This window comes from Dendrobium catenatum, unplaced genomic scaffold (genome assembly GCF_001605985.2).
Source record: "Dendrobium catenatum unplaced genomic scaffold, ASM160598v2 fragScaff_scaffold_706, whole genome shotgun sequence".
NCBI classification, from domain to species: Eukaryota; Viridiplantae; Streptophyta; class Magnoliopsida; order Asparagales; family Orchidaceae; genus Dendrobium; species Dendrobium catenatum.
In genome coordinates this window covers 1068666-1091897 of record NW_021319168.1, presented here as the reverse complement: position 1 = coordinate 1091897, position 23232 = coordinate 1068666, and the positions used below count along the sequence as shown (strand labels likewise).

Here is a 23232-nt window from a genome sequence, read left to right as displayed (position 1 = left end):
AAATATTAAATGTACAACCACGACTGAAATATTGGCTCCTCTGATGATGGTCTGCTAAGCACCCTAGATAAAGGTGTCAATAAATAACCAGGCTTAAAAAATTCAGGTTCGGATTGACCCAATTAATTTTTGAGTCAAATTTGGATTAAAAATCTTAACTCGGAAAAAGGTTTATCTTGGGGCTCGCTAAGGTTAAACTTATATAAAGAGGAAATTCATATGATTTTAGATTATATAACCTAAGAATACCTCCTATGATCTTTATTGTGTCAAATAGAAATCTTGTAGTTATCCCAAGGTCAAATCCAATTCAACTTGTGTTAAAAGGTTGATGTGGAGTTCCTAGCTAAGCTAAGTTGGAATTTAACCTACTACATGAGCTAAAGTATTGAAATTGAGATTAGAATTGATGAGTAATTGAAATATCTTTAGGGATGGGCTAGAGGTCCATACTAGGGTGTTGGCTTGTTCAAGTTCAAATGAATGAGGTTGAGAATGACCAACCCAAATTCAAGTTGAAGGAAAAGTTGAATTAGCGTCGAACTGTCAATATTTTTTTTTTTTTTGGGAAAAGTAGGGCAAAGCCCAAATTCCATTAATGCAAAAAACTAGTTACATGTGTAGTAAAACCAAAATGACCAAAATTGTGAAAAAAAAAAAAAGTTGTCAGGGAAAGCAGAAAAGAAAAAAAACACCATAAGGTGTCAAAATTACACATGTGAATGGGAAGAAAATAATCTGAGTAGAGAGGATCTGCAACAAAACAGCTTCGAAGAATTAAGATCCAAGCTTGAAGCCCAAAATAAAACCTTCTAGAGTTGAAGGTGAGGAAATAAAATTTGGCTCAAGAAAAACAGATGTGCATCCACATAGCGGCGTTCATTTCCCCGGTTGCCAACATTGCCGTCAAGAACGAGTTTGTTGCAAGGATCGCCATCGAGGAGGAGAGGATGCAATCTGTACATCATCGCCCCCAACCATAAAAATTCAAAATCGGACTGAAAAATAGATGAATGCAACAGATCATAAAAGTAAGGCAAAACCAAGCCTTCACAAAACCAGCAGAAATACCCTCGTGGAGAAGCAATAGAAGAGTCCTATGTAACCTTCATTTTTTCCATCTCTTAAGTTTAATACCAACCACCTTTCTAATCAGAGCTTGGATAGTCACATTGCTTTTGAAGTAATTAGCAAATTTCATGTAATTTCTCTCTCTCCAAATGATATAAACCATAGCCGAGAGAATCAACAAATTAAAAGCCAAACTTCCAGATCTTGGATTGCCACCTTCCGAGAAATAATCAATAATTTGGCTAAGATTTGGCCTCATGAGAAAGGTGTTTATGGATAGGAGAAGACTAGTGATGATGTAAAACGTGTAATCACACACAAAGAACAGGCGAGAGACATTTTTTTGTGTAGGAATGGCAAAAAATGCATTTGGGATCCACGATAATATTCCTCCTTAAAGCATCTGTAGTTTTTAACCCCCCGATAAAACAAAGCCACACATATATCAAAAATCTAAGAGCAAAGCGTTTATGCCACACAAAATTACTCCATAAAACATCCCCATTATCTTTATGATAGTCTTGAATGAAATTGCCAAAATTGTAAGTGTTGTTAGAGCCCCAAATAAGGCATTTACCTTGCCCAGATCTAGAAATAGGAAGAGAGCAAATGATGTTTTGTAAATTCACAGGGCAATAGATCGAAAGATTCCAATCCACCGAATCATAGATCACAACCAGAGGGGCATTATCAGAAAAAAAACTAATGAAAAATTCATAATTAGGGACCTCTTGAAAACACATACCCGAGCACCAATGATCCCATTTCAGACTTATAGAAGAGTTCTCAGTAATGTTGAATTGTAGATTTGGTTTGGCTCTAACAGTAGAGGAGCATATACTTTTCCACATGGGGGGGGGGTTCCAAGGTGAGCAGTAATTGGCAAGGAACCAGTTAGAGAGGGGAGAAGGCCAATTGTATATTCTAAGAATCAAAGAACAATCGTAAGCATAGTGAATAGCTTGAAGTGCAGGTATCCCAAGGCCCCCTTATTTTTTGGTTTGCAAGTATTAGCCCAAGAAACTAAGTGAAGCTTTTTAGCCTTTATATCACCAAAATATAGGAATTTTGCTTTTTTTTTTTTTCATATATTTGCAACATGACTTATGTAAAATTGCTCCCCGAATCCAATATGTGATAGTATTCCAAATCGTTAAGCTTAGATATTAAAGCCTTTCTGCAAAAGAAAGAGACATTGCTTTCCAGCTAGAAAGCTTATTAGTTATAATATCAAGAAGGGGGGAGAATTGAGAGATGAGAAGTCTTTTGATAGAGATGGGGATGCCCAAGTAATTGAAAGTCATGCAAAGATTTTGGATGTATAAAGTGTCACAAATTTCCTTAGAATTAGGAGAATTCGCTTGCATGATGATAGAACTTTTATCAGGGTTAACTTTTAGGCCAGAAGAGGTAGCAAAAGTAAGAAGCATGTCATTAAGCACTTGACAATTTGACAAGGTTGCCCTGTCAAAAACAAGCACGTCATCCGCATAAAGAATGTGAGAAATTTTAAATCCATTGATATCCACTGGTTGGAATGATCTTCCCTCCTCCATGTTATCAAATAAGCAGGATAAAGCATCCATAGCGAAGCAGAATAAATAAGGACTAAGGGGGAATCCCTGACGAAGCCCCGCATAAGAGGGGATAAAGCCCTACAAACCCCTATCAATGTAGATAGAAAAATGAACATTTGTAATACAAGCTTTAACCCATTGAATAAATGCAGGGGGGATACCATTTTGAGCCATTCTCAACAACAAAAATTCCCTCAAAAGCGAGTCAAAAGCCTTCTTAATATCCAATTTGACACAAAAGAAAGGGGTCTTGGTGCATTTCTTGAAGAAACCCAAAACTTCAGAAGCCAAAACCACATTATCCGTGGAAATCCGATTGCTGATGAAACCAGCCTGAACCTGGTTAATGATAAGTGGAATAATGCATTTGAGTCAAGTAGCAAGAATTTTGGATATTATTTTATACAGAGTATTGCAGAGGGAAAAAGGCCTAAAGTCTGATATAGAGTTGACATGAGAGGTTTCGGGAATCAGAAAGATGGTAGTAGAATTGATTCCTTTTGGAAGATAACCTTTAACAAAAAAAGACTTAACTGCTTTGCAAAGAGAAGGACCAAGGATATGCCAACTAGACTTATAAAAATAAAAGTTAAAACCATCAGGCCCAGTTGAGGAAGAGGAAGCCCTGGAGAAAACAGCATTCCTAATCTCGGTATTGGAGATAGGATCTGTGAGAAACAAAAGCATTGAGGGGGGGGGGGATGTGGTTCTGCCTACAGAAAAGCGAGAGATCTCAGAAGTCTGAAGAGCAGTGGGTTGAAGAGATTCTGAAAGTGGACAACATGTATTAGCTTAGTATTGCCAATGTTCCTTGAATTGCCACAAAAAGCCGTAGAAAAGCAGCATTGTTGAAGTTCCTCCGCATCCGAATTTTTGAGTATAAAAATTTAAAATCATCTTCTCCATCTTAAGCCATTTGGCTTTTGCCCTTTGTGATACCCAGGAAGTCCAAGAGGAAGTTAAATCGGCAAATTTCCCATTGGTGCATTTCAAAGCAAAATTGAGAGAGAGATTAGTAGGGTCAGAGTCCAATAAGGTAAGGAGAGGCTCTTACTTTTCCTGAAGGTTGTGAAGAGTAAGCTGAATAGTATTGGCTGAAGCCCACTCCTTATTTCTGATAGATAGTTTAAGTTTTCTAAGCTTATTGGAAAAATCTATCAGGGGATTCCCAACAGTAGGTTCCAGAAAAATATTTAACATGATATCCCAATAGTCGTCCTTAAATGTCCAGAAATTTTTGAATTGGAACCGATTAATAGTGAAGTGATTACAACCATCCTTGGGAACAATTGGACTGTGGTCAGAGCACATAGGTTTGTCAGCTAGATAGTGGGAAAGAGGATATTTGGCAATCCAAGCCTTATTTACTAAAACCTTGTCAAGCTTGATGTGAGTACGACTCTCAGTCTGTTGGTTGAACCAAGTATAAAAAAAACCAGTGGAAGAGAGATCAGAAAGGTGATTGTCAAAATGAAGGTGTTAAATTCACCCATGCGACTAAAATGAAGTGGGTGACCCCCAGCCTTCTCATTTTGGTATCTGCAGCAATTAAAATCACCCATAAGGATCCAAGGCAAATCAGTGGAAGGAGCATTATTGCAAAGTTGTAGCCATAGAATTGATCTTTCCTCCGTAGAATTGGAGCCATACACAACACTCAGGTAAAAAGACATAGAAGGCCCATAGGTGACCCAGCAAGAGATAAGTTGCGAGGAAAAGAAAGTGGGAACAAAGTTGATTCTGTCTCCAGCCCATTTAATCCAGATTCTACTCGATGTCGATAGATCAATGTTACTACAACTAGCTTCAGATTCAAACACAGTATGTGCAGCACAAATCCAGGGATCAACAATAGAATTCCTATGAATTCTATTCTCCAAAATACAAATTAGGTCCAGCTTATGGGTTTTAACAAGTTGCTTGCAAACAATGACTTTGCTAGGGTTATTGAAACCCCTAATGTTCCAAGTGGCTATGGGGGGAATGGTCATTGGGATTTGGAGGTAGATGGTTGAGGCTTCTTATGCTTGCCTTGGTTATTTTTTGTGTGAGATGAGGAGGAGGATGGAGGTTGGGTTAGGGATTCCCCTTTAAAATTAGGCGGCTTGGATACCTCTTTTTATTTTTCAGACTGAGTTTCAGTAGTGGGTTCACTGTTGGTGGAGCAAGCATTCGTTTTAATGTCCAGAAGAGCATCAAACTTGTTAGGGGAAGCAATGACAGTTGTCTGTTTTGGGGAATGTAGGGAATTTGTAGTGAGGATGGTTTCGTCGGTAGGGGAGTTTAGGTTGGGGACGAGGTCATATTTTGAAGGCTGATTTTTGGATGCAGAGGGTTGTTCTGTATCAGGTTGTGATTGAGGAGGTTTAGCCAGTGAGGAAGAGGAAGGGATGTAGGAGGGAGGTTTAGGGGTAGGGGTGTCAACTTTCGAACCGACCCAGAAAAATCTAAGTTTGGGTCAACCCATTTGAGAAACGGGTCGGCCGGTCCGGGTTCGAATTTTTGTCCCGTTTGAAAAATGGGTCGGGTTCAGGTTGACTCGACAACCCGCGGGTTAACCCGAATTGACCCATTTCGTAAACTCGCTACTAAGGTCGAGTCCCGTCAGCTCGTCAGGTCGCGTCCGCGTCAGGTCCCGCGAACTCGCGCGTATCCAGCCCGACGAGCCCTCGCGCGTCTCCTCGGCGGATCCCGGCGTCCCGCATCCAGCCTGACCGGCATCCCACGCTCTGCTTCCAGCCTGACCAGGCGTCCCGCGACCCCGCGAACTCGCGCGTGTCAAGCCCGCGATCATGCGTTCAGCCCGCACCAGCTCCGCTCCGCAGGCGAGCTTACGAGTCCGACTTGGACTCCAGCCTACCTCTCGTGATCCCGTACAACCGAACTCGGGTCGGGTCGAGTCAACCCAGCAACTCGAGCAGGTCGGGTCTGGGTTGAAATGTTCAACCCGTTTGCAAAAATGGGTCGAGTTCGAGTTTACCCGTTTAGATCCGGGTCAGCTCAGGTTCGACCCGAACCCGACCCATCGACCCGAATTGACACCCCTATTTAGGGGGTTGTTGTGCAAAGATAGCACTAGCCTTAGAATTAGCTTCCTGATTAGAAGTCCTTACTTGAGCCGAAGAGTTGTTGCTCCTATCCTGATTCCTATTAGAGTTGGGGGCTCGAGAAAAGCTCCTTCCTCTGAGGGGGTTAGCCTTCTTAAGGTTGTCTCCAGCATCAATCACATGGAGATGACCTTCATTCATAATGAATTTTCAAATGCATAATTTCATCCTCTATGGAGATTGGGATAAATCAGGATATTTGATTTTGTTATTGACTTGGATACAGACTCGGGCATATGTAAGCCTGAATTTTTGGGCAGTGAGGGCGTCCACCGCCAGGGGGATACCTATTTTGTCAATATTTTTATGCCAACAAATAGTATAGAGGGTATTGTATGATATCTACTATGTAGGGGTTCTTTAACCTCCAAAATTTATATCAAAATGACCCTCCTCTATAACAATCAAAGTCTCAATTCTACAATAACTCTGGGTTCAACATGTAGCACAATATCGCTGTGGTTTAGGGCGTTGTCGTACCAGACACCAATGAATATATATATATATATATATATATATATATCACGTAACACCATTCATTTAAGTAAAGAAAAAAAAAAAAGAGAGGAGAGGAGGGGAGAGGGAGAAAAGAAAAAAAGGAGAGAGAGGATAAAGAAGTGAGAGAAAATTATTCGGGGTATTTTCATTCATTAAATTTGTTCAGAGATATCTTATGATCGTGGTAGGTAATCTAAATCTTATATTGTAGCAATGATATGTATCATGTTCATATATAATATGTATAAATATCATGTACTATTGTATCAGTTATGCCAACATTATTATATGCCCATATCAATCATGAATTGTATAAATCATATCTTATGTTATATTTACATCATATCATATCATTTATGTCTAATCATGACAACGACAATAAAAACAAAGATATTTACATTAAGGTTAGTCAAACACTTAAATTGAAGTATAATGCAATTAATATTAATGATCATATAAAAAAATGTTAATGATCATATTCTCTCCAAAATTTATAACATTTTAAATAACATGTAACTAATAATAAAAAAGTATAAATAAATATTTTTTGTTTAACACTATAAACCATCCACATATGAATTGAGTTATTCAAAAGAGATAATTAATGGAGTGTAATTAAAATAAGAGAAAAAATACTCCAAATTATAAATCATTTGTCTTTTATAATTACTCTAAGTTACCTATATTATTATTTAAATTATTAAATTTATATATTTGTATATAGCACTAGCAAATTATTGAAATTTTAATTAAAAATATTTATTATAATTTTGTTATGAATTTTAATATTTAAATGAATGTTTTAAAAATTAATATTATTAATCATTTAAATAATTGAAATTTAGGGAAAAGCCGAAAGCGTCTGCATTTTCGTCTCAGCTCTCACCGCTGTGAGACGTCGCTCGCTGCGGCTGTGAATCTGATACTCCTGCGGCCGTGGAGCTTAGGCGGTGATCTGCAATGGATGAAGATAGGTAATCTTAGAAGTTTTCGGAGAGCTCTCAATTACCTTCTTCGCCGTTTACTGATACTGTGCATTCATGCCCTTTCTCTGTTACTTCTAATTCTGATCCAGATCCTCCAGGGTTTTTCCTTCTGGAAATGAGCTAGGTGATATGAACCTGCGAGTAAATAAAAGATCGGATTCCTTTGCTGTGTTAACCTTTTTTTACTTATAGAGACCCTAGTCCCTAGTATCGATCTTTTCGGTTCTTCTTTTCAGCGTATACTTTTGAAGGAAAAGTTAACTGCATTCTAGGGTTAGGTTGGATCAGAATCTCGAAATTCTAGCGTGAACTGCAATTGGATTTGTGCTATTATTTTTTTAGAGCGATTTGTGGAGCAAAAGCTGAGAAAAAGAAGGTGGTTGACTGCTTCATGTTTAGTTAATAATAGAATTATGTGTTTCTAGGAGAAGTTACATGATGATTTATGGATTATAGTGTGTAAGAAATGCACTTGAACACATTGGAAACCTTATAATTAAATTTTATATATGATATGTTATTGTCAAAAATTTAGATCTTCATTATTAGCTAGATAGATGGATATTTCTCTTCTATATTTTCATCATAGAAGTGCCTTTAATTTATGAATTTACTCGTTATTAAGCTTATTTTAAGGAGCGGTTAGAAACATATCGTTGTTGTTACATAGGGCGGAATCAGCTATAATTTTTAGGGTGGTCAAACTTTTAAGTAACTGTTGGCAGATATATTTGGGTCCAAGGGAACAGTTCCCCTTGGCCAGGTTCAACCTAAAGAATCATATAATAAAACTTTTAGGTTGATCATTACTCTGCTCATTTTATTGCTTTTATCATCTAAACATTTTCTTAAATATTTTAACTTCTAAATTATAAAATCATACACTAAGATACCATGCTTTTAATATTCTTTATAAACAGCTGAATTTATTGCTAATCTTTGATGTAATTCTACTGTGATTGAAAACTATTTTTTGTTACTTAAAAAGTTCTTTGAAACCAGTTGATATTTCATCTTACCGATCCTTACGACTTGAATGTACTTTGGCACACATTTTTTTTAACACTTTTCAAGTGAAATATCATAATGCTCACTCATATTCCTTCTCCAAATTGTTAGGAACTATATGGGGCTAATTTATTTGCACTGTACATTTCTAATAATTGGCTTAACAAAAAAATCATCTCTATGGTGGATCTTCTTGGTATAAAAGCAAATTGATTCTCTAACACTATCAGGAGCTTTATAGTAGTACATTTCATTACTTTTCTCATAATTTGGTTATTTTATAAGTATAATAATTCTGAACATATCATTTGCTCTTAAATATTGGCATTTTAGTCTTTCAAATTCCATTGGCGTGATTTGTTGACCAAGCCATTGCAACTGCCATGCCTTGCTAGGTTAAATTCTCCGAGCACATCAGCTGTGGTAATTGAGGTTTTAGGGCACCATCTGCATTTGTCTCAGGTAAAATGTTTTAGTGATTTTCATAGTTTTTTATGATTTCTATGAAATACTATTTAAATGCTTTGAATTTAGAATGATTTTTTTGTGAAAAACTGATGAGACTACTTATTAAAAAGAAGAGTAAGCACGATCAATCATTGAATTAATTACTGTTTTTATACTTTAAACCTGTGTTGAGCATAATCTTCACCGTGTTCATTATTTTTCGTCGCCATCGCTTTACCTCAATGAGGGTTTGACATTTTTATTCTGTATGGTTTCACTCTATTTATCATAAACATACTTCTTATGTGGGTGGATTGGCTTCTTGTTGCTACAATAAGGTATGGATGGATTTTGTGTTTTAAAGGCTGTTTGGTACATCTATATTGTGATGTCAAATCAACTCAAGGAAGTTAAAAAAAAAAAGGGAAAAAAGGAGGTTCATAATCTCCATTGATCTTTATAGATAGAACAACAATCTTCACATTCCAAGGTAGATTATTGTGAGATCTGGATTAATTGTCAAGCTTGAGTACTCTATAGAGCAATCTTCACATTCCAATGTAGATTATTGTGAGATCTGGATAACATTTCAATCTTGAGTACACTATATTTTGAAGAAAATTAAGCCAAACAACGCCCTTTTGATTTAGTTCTTGATCAGCATTTGAATATGTGTTAAGATTCTTAGGGTTAATAGAACACTGAAATCATTTGTGGATGTAATTCAACTGAGAATGCATAAACTTATTTGGGTCATGTTAATGGTTCAGTGTTCCGGTTGAAGCTTTTCCATTTGGTGTACTCTGCAATGGCCTTGATATGTTGGTCAATGTAATTAACATTTGGTGTCTGTCTCGTTTGTCTTTCATGTTTTTTTTTTTTTTTTTTTTTTTTTTTTTTTTGGAACAATTAGGCCAATTAAGGCAAACTCACATACGCGAGATTCAAACCCAAGATCTCTTGGTTGGTGGCCAAAGTTCCCAACCAACGGACTAAAGTGAGTTGCGTAGTCTTTCCTGTTACCTTTCTGTTTCATAATTTTGGTTAAAATAACTTCTTGACCTCCATTTTGCTAACTTTCTGAACGGGGGCATTCTGATGCTTCTGCAATAATTTTGAATTTAGCATCATCTTATACAACTGATGATTCTTTGGTGGCATATGTGTGTATTATTGAAGTTTTCCTCTATATTAATTTGCTTATATCATGCTATGCAAAACTTCAAAAAGTGAAAGCAATTTAAAAAATAAATAAACAATAGAAGATCCCTTTATATATTTGCATAAATGTATGCATATAACACAAAGATATAATTTTCTGACAACATTCTATTTATGTCCAGAAAATCAATACAAGTTTGTATTTCTTGGTGGCAGGATCCTAACTCCAAGCATCTTGGTACAACTGTTTGGGATTCGTCGATGGTCTTCATCAAGTTCCTGGTAATCACAACTTTTCTTAAAACAAATCATTGTTTTTGATTTAAACTTAATAGAGACATTTGGTACATGCTGATCAATGCATTTCAAACTAAAGTGCAAAAATGCAACTTTGCAAGTAAGCACAATTGGGAGTATATTGGCAAAAATAGCTTAAGTGACCATGATGGTAGCAAAGTATTTCATTTTAGGAAGAGCCAAAGAGAGTTAAAACTTATTACCTAGGAAAACATATATAATAACTAGCAATAAGAATAGCTATCGCCTCAACACCGTAAAATTTACTCCTAAGTATTGATGTAGGAAAACACATAACTTTAAAATCTTTGACCTTGGATTCTTTTGAGCCCATGGCTTTGATACCAATATAATGTCAGATCTATAGGATCTCCATGAAGAAGACAACAACTTATTTTACTATGACCGACTCGTCACGTAGTCACATAATCACGCAAAGGATGCAAAATTTAGACTCAACCAATGGCAATTGAGCCAATGCCAATCAACACCGAGGACAAACCAACCTAAAGTAGATACAAGTAAATCAGTAATATTAGTGCATTCTCATTATTTTATTATAGTTCATGCAAGACTTGTTAGTTTTAATTTGTTATAGAGCACTTATGTAAATTTCAATAATCTCTCTCCATAAATATGACTTAATGTTTTGTTATTTGATTGGAGTTGAAGATGGAGTGAAAAGAGTTTCTTTTGGAATGCTTTCTTCCTCTATACCCATTGCCTCCCTCTCAGAGGCATTCATTCTTCCAAGTTCCTTATCATTTTGTTATTTCTACAACCCCAATTCTTCTCTTATATTCGATTCATCTTTTTTGCTTCCCTACTTTATTAATATTGTAAGACTGTGAATCCCAATATGAGTCCTTACGACAAGTAGGACAACTAGGAGTGTGGTAGGTGGAAATGCTGGAGACACTTATCACAAAATTTTGGCAGAAAATATTAAATTTTCTTTCATATATTTTCAGTGAATTTTGTGCCATCTCACACTTTAGCCTGACAGTCCATTTTTCTTCAGGAAAAGAACAGCAGAAAAGGTAGATTTAGCCCATCCAAGTTGAAAGGAAAACGAGCTATTGAGCTTGGAGCTGGTTGTGGTTTAGCTGGCTTAGGTGAGTGACTCTCAATGCTACTTTATTCTGCTTTAACAAATGTAGGCATCTTACTTATGCATTTACAAATCCTTTTATTTATGTTACTGGAGAAATAATTTTCCAGGAATGGCGCTATTAGGATGCAATGTAGTTTCTACAGACCAAATTGAGGTCCTTCCTCTCCTGATGAAAAATATTACTCGCAACACTTCATGGATAATGCAAGCAAATGATTCAGGTCTGCTCTGAACATTAATAAATAAATTATATATGTAATTTCTGCTAGCCTATTCTTTGTTTGGGACGGCTTTCATACTGCTTTTTAAAACAGTTTTTAAGTACAAAAATCTCAAATTCAAAAAAAATTATACTAGAAAGCTGTTTTAGAAAGTAAGAAAAAAATCGTCCCAAATGAAAACTAAATCGAACATATCATGTTGATTCATGCTACTGAAAATCCATGCATGTTATGCTAGTAAGGAGTAAAAGAACCTAAGTTCATTACTAGAATTGTTATTGCCAAATATTTGCTGAATTTGACATAAATAACTGTTGCACAGCTTCCCTTGGTTCCATTGAGGTTGCTGAGTTGGATTGGGGAAATGAAGATCACATAAGAGCTGTTTGCCCCCCATTTGACTACATCATCGGCACAGATATTGTGAGTTCAGACAAGATATTATTTCAACTAAGGCTTCGTTTGGGACGGCTTTCTTATTGCTTCTTAAAGCAGCTTCCTAGTACTAGGAAGTTGATTTAAAAAGTAGAAAAAAAAGCCGTCCCAAACGAAGCGTAAGATATTTGATTCTCATGCCAGTATTCTTGAGAACTTGTAATATGAATGCAATCCTTCTGTTTCTAATATTGAGCTAACATGTATTTTGATAACTTCTGAAGGTTTATGCAGAACATCTGTTGGAGCCACTTGTTCAAACAATTATGGCTTTATCTGGGCCTAAGACAACAATTATGGTAAGCAGCTAAGGTTAAATTCTTCGTTACTGATGGTTTCCTTTTTTTGTGGTTGAAATATCCCTCCTTAATGCAGTTAGGTTATGAAATTCGGTCAACAACCGTGCATGAGCAGATGATTCAGATTTGGAAGGATAATTTTGTCGTGAAAACTGTCCCAAAAGCTAAGGTGTGTTTAGATGCTACTATTTCATGCGGAGAAAAGAATCAAAATGTGCCATTGATTATTTTGAAAATAGTCTCATCATATGACTATTTTGATTCATTTTTAAAGATTTGAGGGATTAAAATGATCCTTTAATATAACTGGGAACAACAAGAAAGTCGTCTCAAACAAAACCTAAGGCTTCGTTTGGGAAGGTTTTTTTTATTGCTTCTTAAAGCAGTTTTTTAGTACAAAAATTTTAATTTTTGTATTAAAAAATTGTTTTAAGAAGCAGTAAAAAAGCTTTCCCAAATAAAACCTAAATTTCGTTGCTATTGAATGGGCCAATTTAACATATGAATGTTAGAATAACTATGTAAATGGATGGAAAGTTCAAGTGGTAGGTATACTTATATGGTATAACAATCTTCTGAATTTTTAATTGCTTAATTTTTTAAAATCATAATTCCTAACTCTATCTCTATCTAGCGCTTCGTTTGGAATAGCTTTCTAAAACAAAGCAGCAAGAAAGCCATCCCAAATGAAACCTAGAGCTTCGTTGTTGAACAAGAAGCGCCAAAGCGAGATCAGAAATAGTTGATGATCTGTATCTATAAATATTTTGATCTGTCCTACAACTGATTTCTGGGTGCAGATGGATATAAAATATCAACATCCAAGCATTCAGCTATTCATAATGGAACTGAAGCCTCCGCAGATACTTGAAGACAATCTACAGAACACAAATGCACCATTACTGGACAGTGGGAATCATAATAGTGAAACAGAAGATGATTTGGCTGAGAAGGAAGGTGTTGAGCTCATAGCACCAGTAGTAGCAGACATGAAGGCTGGTGACTGGGAGAGTAGAAGACATGGAGCCTTAGCTGCTCGGCTTTTGAAGGATGTTAAAATTTCTTAGAAGAAATCAATAGTTCTGGGCTTATTTGATGTTCCATTTTAGGCGGGATTTAAATATTGTCAAATAGATTTTTAGGGTATTTACATTATATGTTTAATCCTATGATTTAGTAAATCTTATTTGTAGCCAAATCATATATATATATATAGTTGGTTGTTGATGAATCACTCTATTGGATATGCATTGTTTTAAAATCGATTACAACCGGTTCGATCGATTAAATCGTAAACAGGTTAGTTGTTGATCCAATCCAAAAATTTAAAAATTGGCTTCGTATCGAACCAACCTGAAGCAGGCTAAACTCGAGACAACTTTATAAAATAATTGTCTAATACAAATATCTAATATAAGAAATTTATGTACTAAAAATCTGCTTTAGAAAACAGTAAAAAAGCTATCCCAAACGAAGTCGAAGTGGATGAGTATATTATGTTTTGTAGTTTGAATTAGTTAAAAGTTGCATTTTTCTTTTATTGTTGCCATCCTTTTCCTCGCATTTTAAATGCAAGAGTATTGTAAATATAAAGGCATGCTTGCATTTATTAAATTATCCTTTATCCTCAACAAATAGTTGCACACAAGCTCGTGTCTAGCTAAAAGTGTACCCTATTATGTAACACACCTCACCCTACTGGTGGTAACTCGCAGGCATCATCTGTTGACCTCAATACTAGTATCGGGATTGAGTTGACTGCACGATGAATTTCAAAAGGAAAAGAGTGCAGCTTCGCATGAAACTCGCTTGACGCGCGTCAATAAAAAATCCAAATCGCCAAAATGGTCTCTATTCAAACAAGGACTCATAGACACCCCGTGAATAGTTGCTTTTGAAAAGAAATAAAATAGTACATCGTAGCATGTTATGGGTTGCACGAGCCTCTCATTAAAGTTCGTGTGACGCATTAAACCATCAAAAAAAAAGTGTCGCCTATGAACCCATGTTGTATAATGCACGTGTACCATAGACATACAAACACATTATACAAATACATGAAGTGGCTCTTATAATCTCAGCGGCTCCACCTACCTTCATATCTCCAAATAATGCGCCTCTTGTGATGCACTTTTCATTCCTTCGCAAATGATGTGGTTTGATTACCATATTCAAGTTACATCCCCTCTCATTTCATCCTATATAATATTTTCATGAAAAGTAAGCTCCACATCAACATAAATAATCATCGACCAAAATTGCACTAATTTTCTCTAATGATGACATTTTTGAACTTATTAGACCATACTCCTTTATCTCTTATAAGCAAATTCTTGCTGAATCGCCCCAACTTGGATTAGACCTGTCAATTTCGGGTTACGGGTCGGGTTCGGGTCGAACCCGAAACTGACCCGGCACTATTCGGGTTCGGGTTGACCCAACCCGGTTTTGCAAACGGGTCGATTTGCTGGACCCGAACACGACCCGCTTCGGGTTCGGGTCAACCCGACCCGACCCGCGGATGCGAAAATGCGCACGTCGGCGACTCGGAAATGACTTGGGGCGCCCGCCGCCTGGCCTCGCCTCCTCGGGCGCAACGCGGCAACGCGCGCGGAAGTGCAGAACTGGCCTGAGATGCCTGGCCTGGTCGCCTCGGGACGCAACGCGTCAAGTCTTAGCTGGCATTCGGCAACGCACACGTCACGCGGAACTGGCCACTGGTTTAAAAACCAAAGTGCTAGCTTTGCCAATAAAACAGATTTTGTTTGTGTGTGCATGTGTGTAAAGGCTTATAAAAAATGTTACTCTTGCAAGCATGTTCTTCACATGATATCTTCCTCATCAGCCAAATGAATAACATTTCTCCTTTACTTCCTTCAACAGCCCCACTAACAATCATTACTTGGCAAACTCCACATTATTTTTCCCTTGGTGAGATCCGTATTAGTTCTTTTACTGAGTGACAAGAGTAATTTACTTTAGTTTGATATATGGTAGATCTCAAGTTTATAATCATGAAAACATCTTCATTCAAGATTTTCTAGTTAGATGCCATAATTTAAGTCCAGCTCTATTAAGCTTGTATTTTTTAGTTTGCTTTTCAATATTTTGTTATGTCCACACATGGAGAGTTTTAAAGGACATTGTCTCAATTATATTATCAAGATAACTACAAAACTTAGATTAAAACAAATTTATCTAAATTGCTTGCATTCAAAGTAAGGAGATAGAAACATGAGGGCACACTTCCATTATTGAAATGCAAGCAATGATATATATAATGGAGAAGTTTAATGGCCCGAAGATATTTGGGCTTAAAGAATAAAGATGATAAGTATGGGAACCCAACAAGGGATTATCAAGGCACACATAAGATGTTCAAATATCCATGAAATATAACAAAAATGTATAAAAAGTCTCTCAATGAAATAGCTATGTTTTGTGGATGAAATCTTGATTGAGGTTGTAGAGAAAAAAAAATTAAGAGTTGTAGTTAACTTGGGGTTTTTGTACTGTAGTAAAGGCCTCTCCAACAAACTTTATCTAGAGCAATGAGTGTGCTTGCTGCTCATGCAAGATGATATGCCCATTAAATCTAATCTTCACCGGTATAATTAAATTATTTGGGATTTAGTGAATATAATGTGATGATTGATATTGAGGATCAAACTTCATTACTCTTGTGCTCTTTACTTCCCTTTGATAAGTATTTTCATGAAACCATGTTATATGGTAGAGAGAAAATAAGGTCACAGGATGTTAAGAATTCAATTCTTTCTACAGAAATGATAACTAAACTTAATGGTATTAGAGATAAAAAGTAGGCTAACTAATTATTGGCTATAGAGAGATCTTTTGAGAAGCGTAGGGGTGTCAATATTTGTCACAACTCGAAAACCCAACACAAACCCGATTAAAAAATTTCAGGTTAGGGTCAACCAATTTGTGAAACGGGTCGGGTTCGGGTTTAAAATCTTGACACAATTGCAAATTCGGGTAGGGTTGGTCAACCCGAAAATCCGACTTCAACCCGGAACAGACCCGATTCCCATCCTGCACCACAGTCTGCGTCTCCTTTGACGTCGTTCCTTCTGTCGGGTCAGAAGTCACGACAACTCACCAGTCGGAATGACGACGATGGGAGGCATCGCTTGTTGCGAAGGTAACCATATTCTCCCATTCGCGTGCTACTTCGGCCAATCAGTCGATAAAAGACTCATTCGCCTCCTACGACAACGTTCCTTCTGTCGGGTCGGAAGTCACGACAACTCGCCATTCTTTTGGTGGGATTGGAAGTAACAACAACGAAGGGAGGGAGCTCGCTCGTTGCAAAGGTAACCATTTTCTCCCGTTATTTCGTGTCGGGTCGGGTCAACACGAAAATCCAACGGGTCAAGTTCGGGTTGAATTTTTCTACCTGTTTGCAAAAACGGGTTGGGTTCGAGTCATGTCAACAGTAGTTTGTCAGAATCAGGTCGGGTTCGACCCAAACACGACACGCAACCCAATTTTGACACCCCTACAGAAGCAGCTTGCCTCTAATCATGAAAGAAGAATGTCATATAGCAAGTTTAATGATGTAATTTTCTTCAATTACAAGACAAAAAAGGGTATTGTAAGAGTTATTGTCAATCTTTGAAGAGGATGGAGTAGCATTCCAATGATAAACACCAGGAGGAAAAAGTCAGCATATGTTATATCACCTACTAGAACTAAGGCATTTAAAAAAAGGAAAATAACAAGACATCTCACTTGAAATATCCTTTGTAAGCACCTTCATAACTAAAATATAAAGTTATGGGCTTAATGTTAATCCTTGATGTAATTTTACTATAACTATAAACTTCCTTGATCATTTCGGAACTATACTAATACTAGCCATTAAATGGAAGCCTATAGATGCTCACGCATAAGCATACACAACGCACTCCTTTTAAGGGATTTTACAGGTGTCTGAAATAATACCAGTATTTATGGCAATATATAGCAACAACTACAATAGATTACCTAATATTAAATGAAATAGTAACGTCATAGCACAGTTCACCGACAAAGCATCCATACATTTTCCACAAAAAAGGACATTTCATCAAAATTCTTCAAACACAAGTACAGTAAATGTGCAATACAAAGAAAAAAAGTTACCTGGGACAGACCTTTGAGTACAGAGCCAATGTATGGAATTGCAAACCAGTACATATTCGGGTCAATCATTTGGCGAGTCTACAGGATTAAAAGGACTCACATAAGAAAATGGGTAAAATAATGTACTGTGAAGATCCTCAAACGTGCTGATGTTCGTCAGAACTTTCCATTAAATTATTTGGCAAATTCGATAACATAAAAATTTACTATTGCTCTAGAATCATACATACTATAAATAGTGGAAAAACTAAAAACTTAAAGAGTCTAGTCCAAAAATAATAATTGTTCATTACAACTCTCTAATGCCAAAACTCCTTCCATCGTGTTTAGAATTGAAATAGAGCTTCTATAAGTAATGTAAATAATGGACACATTGAAGACATTAAAAAAAATGTAAAACGAGTAACACTATATGGATTGTCCTACAATGCTTTGGCTATGTAAATTCATTCCAATTCATTTTCAAATTATTCTATATTTTATAAGCTTCAAAATGCAAACATAGCACAATGAGAGGGATGTTATTGTGTAAACAGGTTATGATGTAGGTTAGGTTAATCCAATATGCCTATTAGAATGCATCTATGTTCACTTAAGTGTTTGATCCAACTATGCTAACTATCATAGCACAGTGTGAACATAAAAGGAAAAAAACATGATGATGCACACAAATTTGAATCATTGACATAATTTCTTCTTGACTAATCACTGTTGTATAAAAAAAACTTGTTTATGAAAATATATTTGATAGTTAAAATACATATCATGCTTATCATTGTACAGCTTCTCATTCAGATCAGATTAAACCAGAAATAAGTGTATAGATAATCAAATCTAAACATGTAATATCTTGTTTTATAATAAATTGCTATACACCTCTAAATTTCCTTCCACCAATAAACATCTTGCAAAATTGATTGATCTAGTTTTACTGAGAATTGTCAAATAAAGTCCTGCCCAGATTTATCAAGAGTACCATTAACATGACCAGATGAATGCAAATGTAGTGTACTATTATTTTTATACATCAGCAAGAATCCCAAATATCATAAGTTCGACTTTAAGTATTACTTACAAGAAGACCGGCATTGATTAGAAGTGTTATATCCTCATCTTGCACCTCACCTCCAGCTGACAACAGAATGAGCTATGACGCAACAAAGAAGAAAAAAATGTCAAAACAATAGTAACTATCATTTTAGCAAACAAAATGTAGGATGCAAACAATATTGACACCCTATGCTTTCTAATGTAGCTGCACGGCATTTTTTAGATCAAATATCAACACCCTTCATACTTGAAAAACTAGAAGGATTAATAACGGACTAAATGGGCAGGTAGCCCTAAAAGAATAAACAGGAAAAAACTTCATAACCGGGCAAAAATATTTTTTTTTAGCGAATTTTAAAGAAGTAATATGATCTCAAGAACAATGTTCTGTTTTGCACTTAGAACAGACTCACAAGTTCCCTGTAAACAAATTCCAATTGACAGCTCCTTGGTTAACGTATTTATGCAAAATATTCATGGTAGTAGTTAGAATTCATGCTATAGACTATGGAGTAGGTGGAGCAAAATATGAGCCCCGTCAACTTTAACTAGTCTATAATATATGTTGATGATAACAAACATGTCTTGATTTTCCAATTATTTGTTAAGCGTGTTTTATGGGGAAAATGAGAAGCTTACAATTATTGGAGTTTGATCAGCACAATGGATGGGTCGGAGAAAAGACAAAGGCATTTGAAGGAATCGAGATTTGAAGAGTTCAAAATTATTTAATTTTTAATCACCCAGGTGTGAAGGGATTGCTTAAATAGTAGATGTTGATCAGATTTGGGTCAAACCACTAAAAAATCTTGGTTGCATTACTTTTGGATTACAAGTTACTTTTCTGAAAATTATTTTCAGCACTTTTGTTTTCGATAATGCGAGTGAATGGAGTGTTTAAATTTTGAAGGAAAAATTTAACCCAATTCATTCCATTCTGAGCTATGCCACTTTTCTATCAATTAGTATCATCGCAAGGTTGCTCTTGTTAGATTAACTTCCTAAAATAGATCCATGGCACAACAATTTGCTTGAATACGATTCAAAGGAGGGCAATCTCAGTGAAATTCATTTCAATTTCTGGAAGGATGAGAGCAACATTTATCAGCATCCTATTGATCACAGGATGTGGTACATGTTTCCTCCGTTTGGTGAATTTGCATTATTAGCATTATACCCTACATTCAGTTAATAGGGTATTTAAAATAGATTTCAATATTTGGGAAAAAAAAATAATCATGTACTAATACCACATTATCAAAAGACCCAACACTATGTAAGATGAAATAAATTGCAGTTCATCTTAGATAACATAGAAATAACTGACCAACTCTTGATGATCTATGCTCACATCCAGCTTGCATTCAATTACATGATTTTTGAACCACTCAAAAACTTCAATACCATGCGTACTTCTGGCACCTAACTTCTTCACCGCAATATCCATCTATACATAAATATCAAAAAGAGTAATAATCATAAATCTCCAGTCTTCTTAAAAAATTTCTCCCTGTTCGAAGATATCTAGGATAAATAAATTATATATATATATATACACGTACATTTTTTTCTGTTGATCTAAACAGGAAATTGGCATTAACTACCAAATAATATCAATGTTCAAAGAAAATGATTATACATTCAAAGTGAAAGGTACTGCTTCGTAACTTTTCAAGTCGCAGAACCAGTTTGCTAAACTAGTTAAGGTTCTAAAATTCATGAATCAACATATCCATCAACCCCTCATGATAGTAGATGAACTAGGCATACAAAGTAGTAAAAAATGAAGCTTAGAAAATTCTAAATGAAGGATCCTTCCATATCTTATTTTATTATAACTATATAATAATAGAATACGTGGACCCTATAGTCGCTTATTGGTTTAGTGATTTCCCAGAGTAAAGATCCCTAAAAACTTTGTCAAAAATCATATAAAACTCGCAAGACAAGAAAAAAATAGATGTTTAACAAAACAAATTTTGATGTGAGAATATTTGAAATAATTGTTCAATAGGAGCTTGTGCATCCGTGTTACTAAATTTATACTAAAAAGCATGCAAGCGTGTGTGTGTGTGTATACACGGATAAGAAAATGAGTACATGAGAACAGGTATGTATAGCCATGGAGCAACCATTTATGCAATCGTAAGTGCATGAATAAAGACAAATAGGCAACTAAAAAGCAATGAATTATGAACTTACCTCTGCACCTAAATAACCATAAAGAAATAAACAGACATATGTATACTATATTCAAACATTTAGTACCTAATTCAATACTTATGGTCCAAGTAAAAGTGTTGTTCCATGTCCTCTATCGTGTTCATGCAGAGGTACTCTACTAGTTAAGAGCATAGGTGCACAATGGTCATGAGAAATCTCAGCCCAATAATGACTTTAAAAAAAAAAAAGAACCAATAACCTGCATTTTATTCTCTTATTAACTCGTGTCAACCTTTAATCATCCTTAATACCTCCGTAATCTCTTCTAAAACCACCCTACTGTCCCATTCTAAGCTCACACATCCACATCTTAGGTTCACTAATATAGCAACAAACCACAACACCAACGCACACAACGTAGGGAACTTTTTGCAGTCATTCAAAGTTATTAACTAAAAAAGTCTTGGTATGGCACATAAGTTCATGTATTTAAAGAAAATTGTATTGATTTATAAACAAATAAAGGCCTTAGAGCTGAACTTTCCTAAATATGTTTCATAGAGGAGAAAAAAAAAGAGCACATAAGACTTTATTTCATGTAAAGGTAGGGCTTGGACTGCTCAAGTAACTGATTCCATCCAACACCGAAGAAACAGCAGTTAACCATTATAATAAGAACCATTTCTTTCTCTATAATGCAAATCTAAAGTTTCCAGTGAGTGCTACCACCAGCCATGATTTGTATAGCAGGCAGATGCACAAAACTTCAAAACTGATTAAGAAAACAAACAATAGGAAATTACAAACCAAAGCTCTTAAAAAAGGAGGAACAAAATTGTGCTTAAAACACCGAGACGATAAGTATTTTGGTCATTTGGTATATTGACTAAGATTTTCCAAAAGTAGGTTAATGATAGAAAATAGCACACTTAAGACTTCTAATGCATAGATTTCCTTTGCACAGATGGTAACATTGTAATTTGGCAGGATAAGGAAGTTTACCTGGTTTATATAATCTTCAAAAAACATTATTGCATGGTCATCCTGACCTGTATTTAATTTGAACAGTCGCAGAATCTTCTCTTTCTTCAGTGACTTGAAGAGGGAAAAAAATGAGCGTTCAGTAAATGCAACAATTGGATTGTCCAGGAATCAGCAATGATAGCACATATATTATACATGAGCTCTAACTTAGCCATAAGTGTCTTAACCATTTTGAAGTAAATTCCATGACAAAAACAACTAAATTATTGCTAAGCCACTTCTCGAATTACCAAAATAGCCCACCTAGTGCAGGAGGCTCCCGCCACTAGTGCAGAAGGCTCCAGCCGGTAGAGCAGGAGTCCCCTAACCCCACAATGACAAGGAAACGTTGACGTGTGATATGGCCCCATAGCAAACAGGTGGTTTCCACATTCAAACCTGTGATCTCCCAGTCACGATAAGGGCAGCCTAGCAGTTGCCCTTATGCCTACACACAGATTGCAGTACTAAGGTACTATAAATTTTGATTAATCAAAACTTAAAATGATCATCTCTGAGCATAGGCACACGTATATATAGACATATCTCTACCCTGAAAGAAATAAAGTAAAGCATGCCAAGTTCAATTCAGACCACTATAATAATTTTGACCCAAACCATTTATTTTGATATTTAAAGTGAAAAGTATTCATAGCAAAACTTTGCAAACATCAATCCACCAACCAAGAACATAAAGAAGTCCCATAACGGATAGTCTGTATGGTAAGAGATGATTTTTATCAACAAAGAACATTAACTTGAAAAGAATTTTTTTTCCTTGCTATGTGTGTAATGCTTAGAAAACAGATATTTTTGACACCCCATTTATTATTATGTTCAATAACATGGTGACATTCAAATTAATTTCACAATTAATATACTGTTTACTCATTCTGATTCTTTGGAAAATGTATAGAAATATAGCATTTTGAACAATACTTGTTATGAAATGTTTTTCAACATGATATATTTCATGTTGAAAAACATGAAATATATCATAGACATAAATCTGTTTGTTTAACAAAGAAATTAAAAAAACATTTAAAGATAGCTTCTTGAAGCAAAAAATTAAGAAAAGAATTGACCTCCAAGTCTCTATCTACTTGTGTCCTATCCTTTATGCTGCTATAGAGCTGAGACTGCAAAATAAAAGGCTGCTGTGCAACCTGAAAATTAAGCAGGTTTTAGAAGGAAAAACATTACAGGGTCAAATACAGCAGAAAACCGATAAACTAAAAGGATCTGATAACTATATTTCATGTTAAAAATAAAGAATAAATTTCGTCTATCAATTCATGTTTAAGTTTATTAGAAGATAAGAATTAATGAAAGAAAGGGGAAGCACACTGGTAACCTTGCTAGAGCATGTGGGGGAACCATCACACGAGGCTAAAGGCAGCAAAAGAGATCAAACTGTGGGCTCCGAAAATTCGGCCCCGGCCTCCCCGCTCGCTTTTCTTATTCGGCGAGGGAGTTTTAACGAATAAGTTCCGAGGTAAATTTTGGAAGGCAGATGGGTTTGTAGATAAGACACTACCCAGAGATTTCGCCCTCATTTTGCGAGGACTTTATGATCTGAGTTCTGGTTTCCTATAGGCGCAAGCCCCTATAGTTAATTACCCCTCCCGAT

The 23232-nt window shown here is 35.9% G+C and overlaps 2 protein-coding genes across 7 annotated transcripts in view; one reads left to right on the top strand and one right to left on the bottom strand.

Annotated features, from left to right (window-relative positions):
• The first annotated feature begins 7137 nt into the window (after positions 1-7137).
• Positions 7138-13455, top strand: LOC110107634 (protein N-lysine methyltransferase METTL21A). 6 transcript variants are annotated; one of them, XM_028695919.1, is made up of 10 exons: positions 7145-7227; positions 8643-8709; positions 9608-9691; positions 10072-10137; positions 11159-11267; positions 11374-11487; positions 11810-11910; positions 12147-12221; positions 12298-12390; positions 13022-13455. In XM_028695919.1, exons 4-10 carry the CDS (start codon positions 10117-10119, stop codon positions 13286-13288), a joined length of 780 nt encoding a protein of 259 aa, XP_028551752.1. In that variant the 5' UTR covers positions 7145-7227; positions 8643-8709; positions 9608-9691; positions 10072-10116; the 3' UTR covers positions 13289-13455. The 6 variants fall into 6 exon arrangements, with proteins under 6 accessions (XP_028551751.1, XP_020693592.1, XP_028551752.1 ...); XM_028695920.1 differs by having other exon boundaries at positions 10038-10137; XM_028695921.1 differs by having other exon boundaries at positions 7146-7227; positions 11174-11267.
• Positions 13456-17264: 3809 nt separating this feature from the next.
• Positions 17265-23232, bottom strand: part of LOC110107649 — a 14631-nt gene continuing 8663 nt past the window's right edge. The window contains exons 3-8 of the mRNA XM_020837962.2: positions 22688-22768; positions 21582-21674; positions 19744-19863; positions 18442-18513; positions 17367-17444; positions 17265-17318 (exon numbers count right to left, since the gene is read on the bottom strand). Coding sequence (XP_020693621.1) covers positions 17265-17318; positions 17367-17444; positions 18442-18513; positions 19744-19863; positions 21582-21674; positions 22688-22768 — 498 coding nt within the window. The remainder of the gene's footprint in view (positions 17319-17366; positions 17445-18441; positions 18514-19743; positions 19864-21581; positions 21675-22687; positions 22769-23232) is intronic.

Bases quoted from the DNA above. Each gene is read 5' to 3' on its own strand.
- LOC110107634 (XM_028695918.1), top strand. The intron at 8,710-10,071 runs GTAAAATGTTTT...TCTTGGTGGCAG, and splicing joins ACCATCTGCATTTGTCTCAG to GATCCTAACTCCAAGCATCT. The intron at 10,138-11,158 runs GTAATCACAACT...TTAGCCTGACAG, and splicing joins TGGTCTTCATCAAGTTCCTG to TCCATTTTTCTTCAGGAAAA.